This window comes from Pipra filicauda, unplaced genomic scaffold (genome assembly GCF_003945595.2).
Source record: "Pipra filicauda isolate LSUMZ 115617 unplaced genomic scaffold, ASM394559v2 scaffold80_size11013439_pilon, whole genome shotgun sequence".
In the NCBI taxonomy this organism is placed as follows: domain Eukaryota; kingdom Metazoa; phylum Chordata; class Aves; order Passeriformes; family Pipridae; genus Pipra; species Pipra filicauda.
The window spans coordinates 7,325,899-7,333,138 of NW_024104987.1; the positions used below are offsets into that span (position 1 = coordinate 7,325,899).

Below are 7,240 nucleotides of genomic sequence, written 5' to 3' on the forward strand. Positions count from 1 at the left end.
GGGGAGGATTGATTTTACCTCTAAGATAAATATTTGAAGTGCCCTGACAACCATCACTTGACTTTCTTCCTTGACACAATTAAGTTTAAGAGATCTTAAATCCCTTTTGAGAGATTTTTTTTTGATTGATATTTTCCTAAATAAAGATGAAAAGAGAAGGCAGCCTGTCTTTTATTGATTAAAACCCTCTTTCTTGCCAAGTCAAATGCATTAGACCCTGCACAAACCCTGTGGATGATGTAAGAAAATTCACATATTTCCTCCTTCTCCTAAGTACTGGGTATGTAAGGAATTGGTTTGTTTTGAAAAAGTTGCAAGAAAAGAAGATGAAGTTTACATCAGAGCCACTCTGGTTTAAGAACATGGTGCCAGGCCCACCCAGCAGAATTAAACCACTGACAAAGGGACAGAAAATCACTAATGTCAAGTGAGAATAAAATGGTTTTTCTGTTGAAATGTGCAGAAAATAAGGACTGAAGCTGTCCAGTGCACAGCAGCAGATAAAATACAACAGGTATTGGCACGATCCCGTTGCAGGCAGGCTTGATTCAAGGGCCTGAGATGGCAATTACAGTACTTGCATTAATCTTTAATCATAATTTAGCCTTATGTTTTTCTTCACCCAGTTACAAAAATAGAAAAGCTGTGACTGAGCACTCTGTTGAGCCCAAATCCAAAACCATGATTTCAAGAGGCAAGATTATAACCTGGTTTTGTGTAAGGCAACAGCGAGTCTGTCATGATGCATTTATGTTTACACCTCATCTCCTATCTGTTCTACCTTCCTCCTCATGCTTAAATTTTATCCAAATGTCCAAGTTTGCCAGAGTTGGGATTATCCAAGATGCCAGGACTGAGAACATCCAAAATACCAGGTTTCTACAAGTGTTATGATAAAAAAAATCAACCCACAAATCCTACCAGTAAAGAACAGAGCAAATTTGGCAATGACTTCAGACGGAGATTTCAGTGCAAACTCAACCTTCATAAGCCACCAGAGAAACCACACAAGAGTTTGCCATGGCCGTGTGGATCCCACTTCTGCCACAGAGCAACTAATGCTTTGTTTTTTTCAAATTAGCAAAATCAGGATTAATTAAAAAAAAAAAAAAGAAATTGAGCTGCTGGCTCAGCAATGGGCTAAATCAGCCCTAAAAGTTGGGGTCTTCCCTGTGGATTCACACAGCTGCCGTGTCCATGACCACCTAGAGATGTGAAGCCTCCAAGCCCTCCAGACAACATTCCCTTTGGCTTTGCCTTTCCTGGTGCCACAATACGTAAGATTCTTTTAATCATGTCTTCCGTCAGCTGTCAAGTCAATGATTAATCCCTCTTCAAGGGCATCTTCCAAAAGGCTGACCAAGCGGCACAGCCCACGGTGGGGAGGTTAAAGGGACAATTGTGCAAGACACACATAAAAAAAGGAAATATAAAAAGGAAAAAAAAAAACAATAAAAAAGACATCCTGCTGGGTCTTTGACCTCAGCGTGTCCCAGGGAACATTAATCACGAGCCTGATTATCCCCTTGATGCCAAAAACTCTACAAATGGAGTGGGAGAGCTTCCCCTGGCCCTGTGCAGTTCTTGCTGCCTTTCCCCAGGCCCCAAAGCACCTCTGTACATCCATTTTCCTCAATTTTTGGCTTTAGCCAGCACACTGCACAACCCGGGTGGAACAACCAGCCATGGTAAACCAGGGTGTGATTCTTTGGGTCTGCCAGAAGCCCCTCAGACACCCCCAGACCCCCAGAGTGCCCAGGCAGCCCTGTCCACCCACAGTCGCCCCAGGCAGGTCCCTGAGGGGGTCCCTCAAGGCTGAGGGAGCAGCAAGCAGGGACTCAGATACAGCAGCACCTCAGGGGACACCCGGGGAGACCAAACCCCTTCCCCACATTCACCTTTTTGTTTCCCGCCTTGTTTTTTCCCCTCAGAGCACAGCGCCGGCCAGCCACCCCACATTGCCATCGCCAAGCGGAGGCAGCCCCATGGAGGCCATCCAGGAGTCATTCCAGAAGGTGGAGAAGATCGGGGAGGGCACTTACGGTGTGGTGTACAAGGCTCGCAACAAGCGCACGGGGCAGCTGGTGGCCCTCAAGAAGATCCGCTTGGACGCGTGAGTGGGGCAAAGCCACGGGGGTAAAGCCCTGGGCCCGCCATGGCGCCAGGCTGGCATCCAAAATGGTGCAAGAGGCTCAAAAAAGCCTGACATGAGGGGGAAAAGTGTCTCTATCAGCTCGTGGGAGTGGTTAGGGCCTTACCCAGTGACACCAGGCCCTGGGCTCAAGGCATGGGGCAGGGGGAAGCAGCTGCCATTTTGGGAGGTGGTCTCTCCCTCAGGGCTGTGGTGTGGGGGTCTGGTGAGGTTCAGCCTCCCAGTGGGGTCAGCCTCAGCCCCTCCAAGGTGGGACTGAGCAGGTAAAAGCTCATTGCTCTTCCCCTGGATGAGCCCTGGGCTGTCTGCACAGTGAGGGGTGTCTGTGGGCTGGGGGGCAATTGTGGTGGGACTGCAACCCCATGGTGGCCCCTCAGGATGGGGGAGGTGGCTGCCTGAGGGACATAGAGCTTTCATCTCCCACCACCTCCAAAAATCAAGACCTGGGCATTTAAACCGTTATTGCCTCTCTAAATGCACTCTCAGGTGCTTCCAAACAACCTCTGCCCTGGGACTTGAACTGTCTGGGTCACTTCTTCCATCTCCTTGCCCACAACTCCATTGCCCCCTGCCTCACCCCCAGCACTGCTCCATCCCAAACTCAAACGCTCCCCTGGGCAGGTGATGGGGTACAGTGGAAGAGGGAAAGGACACATGACCCCAATGGGCTGTGGGATCCCCCTGGGTTACAGGGTGTCTCTGCCACAGGGAGTCAGAGGGTGTCCCCAGCACTGCGATCCGAGAAATCTCACTGCTGAAGGAGCTGAAGCACCCCAACATAGTCAGGTAGGATGAACCCTCCCCACCAGCTCATCGATGAGTTCCTGCTACAGGAACTCTGGGTACAAGCAGCAAGAGGAATTTTCTGTCCTTTCCCAACTGCACAGACAGGAGAAAAATAAACAGGAAAATGCAGGAATCACTTGCACTTCCCTGACTCTCAGCAATACCTCACTCCAGCAACACACGCTGGTCTAAGCTGTTGCTGCTCCATACTAGCTGCACCTCTGCCTCCCTCTGCTCCAAAGGGCTCACAGAGCAGAGGCATCTGTGGGATGAGGGATGTTTGGGTATTCATAAAGTTCTAGGAGAAGGTACTGAAGGGAGAATCTGCACTTCTTCTGCAGGCTCCTAGATGTCATACACAGCCAGAAGAAGCTCTATATAGTGTTTGAGTATCTGAGTCAGGACCTGAAGAAATACATGGACTCGTGCCAATCCGGAGCTCTCCCTTTAAGCTTGGTCAAGGTACAGTGTGGAAGGAGTGCCAACAGGCAGGGCAGAGAGCATGTATCCCTGCTGCCTTCTGCTGGGCAGACTGCACCTGGAAGAGATTCCTCAGCCTCAGATCTCAAACATTTCAGCTGGGAAACCCTCGTGGCACTATTGCTCAGTACATTTATTTCCCAGCTGTTTCCAGGCTCTCCAGCCCATCTCTGCTGCAGAACAAACTGAGGGATCTGTTGCTCCTTGCCTTTGTAGAGAGTAATGGATGAGTGGAAGGGACTGATGTTAGATCCATTGCCTGGATTAGAGTCCTTCTGACCCCATGCAGGGTGGGAGCAGGCTGTGTGTGTCTCTGAGTAGTAGCCCACCAGCCTGATGTTGCATTGTAGCAAGGTCTTTTTTCCCATTCAGATCTATAAGTAATCCAAAGTTTGTTGGTCCGCACAATCCAGCATTCAAAGTGTTTTCATCATGGCCTTATCTGAAATCTCTTCTCTCCTTAGAACTACCTTTTCCAGTTGCTGCAGGGTGTGAGCTTCTGCCATTCTCACAGGGTCATCCACAGGGACTTGAAGCCGCAGAACTTGCTCATTAACGAAGCAGGAGCAATCAAGTTGGCTGATTTTGGACTGGCAAGAGCTTTTGGAGTCCCCCTGCGCACATACACTCATGAGGTAGTGTTGAGGCTCCCATAGTGGGGTACACAATCCACGGTGGGTGAACAGTAGCAGCATCACCACAAGTTATTCATCCATAATGGAGGCACAGCCATAGCCAGGAACACGCTCTTATCCTAACCTGCACCTAAAAAGTTACCTCATGTCCCCACGAAGTCTTCTGTCTCTAGCCTGGCTGCAAGCTGGGTTCCCACCTTCTCTGTACAGGGTATATTTATTTGTTCCAGAGATTGTTTGTTGGTTCCTTTCCAGGTGGTGACTCTGTGGTACCGAGCCCCTGAGATACTGCTGGGATGCAGGTACTACTCAACCCCTGTGGATATCTGGAGCATCGGCTGCATCTTTGCAGAAATGGTAGGATGGGTTTAAATAGTGTCTTTAACGGGCAGGGAGGAGGCAGCTGCAGTGGGAAGATGGGATGAGATGCAGAACATCTGTGATACTGTGTTCCCACTCTGTTATGGAAAGTCCACCCTGAGGGTTAGCTGATCCTTATCTCAGAGGGAAATCTGCCACCCTCAGGGGCCTGGCAGAAGGCTGCAGTTCCAGATACATGGTGACATGGTGTCTCTCCTCACAGAAGGGGTAAATTCTGTCTTGCTGTTGCAGCATTTTGATCCTGGGAGGAGATGACTCTATGTCTCCACAGTGGGCTGCAGAGAACTAGCACTGTTGTAGCATGGCAGAGTGGATCTCCTAGGGGCCTGTACTCCCCTTGGAAGAGCTCTGTTTATCCCTGCAATATAATAGCACTATCCCTCATTCCCCAAGTCCTTGAGCTGCAGAGTAGGCGAGAGGGAGCGAGCCAGGAGTGGGTGTTAGAAACTGGAGACAAAGAGCGATAAGGGACTGGCTGAAAGAGGGACAGCCCCAGGATAGCATGGGTCAATGGAGAGGAGCTGGAGACAAGCAGTCAGACACCTGAGACTTTCCCAACCACTGCCTGGCATTGCAAGTGCCCTGTTCTGTGCAGTTGTTTGCACCTGCTGGGACAAAGGGCTGCCTGCAGCAGGAAATAGGGCACACAGCTGATGGAAAGGTGGGAACTGCCGCCTTCTCTTCTCCACCAGATGACCAGGAAGGCCCTGTTTCCAGGGGACTCTGAGATCGACCAGCTCTTCCAGATCTTTCGCACCCTGGGCACTCCCACCGAGGTGACCTGGCCTGGCGTGACCCAGCTGCCTGACTACAAGGGGAGCTTTCCCCGGTGGCCAAAGAAGGAGATGAAGGACATTGTTCCCAACTTGGATCGAGATGGCAGAGACTTACTGACGGTGAGTGAGGGCTCAGAATAAGACCTGGGGACAGACAGGACCTTTTCAAACTGGGCAAAGAATAGGGATATTTGAGACTGATTTACCTGGAAGTGTAAATCTGATCTGGGCCTAAAGCTCACCTCTGTCACTACAGAAGCATCAAATCACAGAATAGGGCTCAGTCCTGCTCTGAAGCAGGACAGTCTCACAGGTTCCTCTAGTAACCACTGCACTGGGAGTCAAGGAACTCTTCTAACATAATCCCCACAGTAATTTGAGTTGTGGGTGACCCCTGAAGCCCAGGACCAACACCTGCAAGTGGGCCCAGCCATGTGTGGGTGCAAGTGATCATTTAATTTTTAAAATCCTAACTCTGCTGGGTTTTTCTCCTGGCAGCAATTGCTCCTGTATGATCCCAGCAAGCGCATCTCAGCCAAGGCAGCCCTCAACCACCAGTACTTCCTCAGCAGGAGCTCCGGGACCCCTGAACAGCGACACACACTGCGGAGAGAATGCAGATGAGAGGACACAGCTCTCCCCAAGCTCCTGCACCTCCAGGTAGCACTGCAGGTCTGGTTTGGGGTCCAGCTAGGACTCAGGATCTTGCTTCTCCTGAGGAGCCTGGAAGGGGACATTCTTGGCATTTAGAGACTCTCAGCCTGTTGCTGGGGGAAAGTTTGTGTTGCAGCCAGAGAGTGGTTTGAAGAGGTCACATGCAAAAGGGTGGGGGTCATTTATCAGCATAAAACACTGAAATGTAGAGAAGAGAGCATCTCTCAGAGGTTTGTCCTTGCATTAGTGAGCTAAGGTGACTCACAGTGAGTTCTGTTTCCAGCACTGGAGCATCCCTAGCTCTGTCAGTGGCAGTTGCTGGCACCAGGGCGTGCTGGAGCTCCACTTTGGGAAAAGGAGCTCAGCCCTTTACTGCTGTTACCACACCAGGCTTGTCAGCACGTTGTTTAGTCTGAGCTGTTTAACAGAGCTCACATCCTGCTCTTCCACAAGCTGAAGAGCACTATCAGGAGTCTTAATTTGTGCGTTAGGTGGGACCAAGAAGCCAAAAGACCCAGTTATCATAAAGCAGATCCAGTTAGGATAAAGCACTTGCTGGATATGACTGGAAACAGGAACAGCTAAACCACTGACTTTCCATCATCTTTCCAGATGTAATGCTGTTTCCTCTGCTTTATTGTATTGGAAATGTTTTTGCAGTTCAAATGTTTGGAGAATTGTCACTGACTCTTGGTGTGGTTTTGTAATTTTCATTTTTTTTCTTTCAGTATAGAATAAAATATATACTTGTAGTTTGTTCAGAAACCTTGGTGTTTATTATTTGGAACAGCCCATCGGGCTGCTGACGCAGGACAACCTGGCCGGTCCTTTTTTCCACAGAGCTGCTCTTCCTTCCTCATCTCCTACACTCTTTCTTTTATCCTTTCCAGCCCAAATCCTTGGCAGGTGAAGAGATGTGCTCTCAATTCTGTTGTGGAGCAAGCGGCTGATGGTTCTGCAGCCCAGTGTCTCAGTGGGGTAAGCTGGGCTTGTTTTCCATCACCACAAACTAGATCATAGTTATGTTCTGCTTATTTAAATACTCAAAAGACAGATTTAACTCATGGAAGCCAAACTTCTGCACTCCTGTTTTTCATGCACGTGCACACATGTGCCCTCCTAATAACTGTGATCCCAAAAACTGGTTTCAGCACAACCTGACATCTGTGCTCCTGCAGCATCTTGTGGCCTCTGTTTGGTGACAGCCAACAGGGGCACGTTTGTGGATGAATCCATGGAGACATGGATTAATTCTGCTATGGGAATCATTTCCCTGCCTTTGCATACACCTTGTAAAGTCAATTCATTTCATACAATGTTCCACTGTTCACTCTATGCAAACAATGCTCACCTGACAAACCGTTTGCAGGAGAGTT

General features: G+C 49.4%; 1 protein-coding gene across 2 annotated transcripts; it reads left to right on the plus strand.

Annotated features, from left to right (window-relative positions):
* The first annotated feature begins 1,825 nt into the window (after positions 1–1,825).
* On the plus strand, positions 1,826–6,616 carry CDK3 (cyclin dependent kinase 3). Of its 2 annotated transcripts, none has more exons than XM_039390340.1 (7): positions 1,826–2,113; positions 2,861–2,938; positions 3,280–3,400; positions 3,883–4,053; positions 4,309–4,410; positions 5,127–5,330; positions 5,709–6,616. In XM_039390340.1, the coding sequence occupies exons 1-7, from the start codon at positions 1,986–1,988 to the stop codon at positions 5,832–5,834; spliced, it is 930 nt and encodes a 309-aa protein (XP_039246274.1). In that variant the 5' UTR covers positions 1,826–1,985; the 3' UTR covers positions 5,835–6,616. The 2 variants fall into 2 exon arrangements, with proteins under 2 accessions (XP_039246274.1, XP_039246275.1); XM_039390341.1 differs by lacking the exon at positions 1,826–2,113 and adding an exon at positions 2,144–2,415.
* The last annotated feature ends 624 nt before the right edge of the window (positions 6,617–7,240 follow it).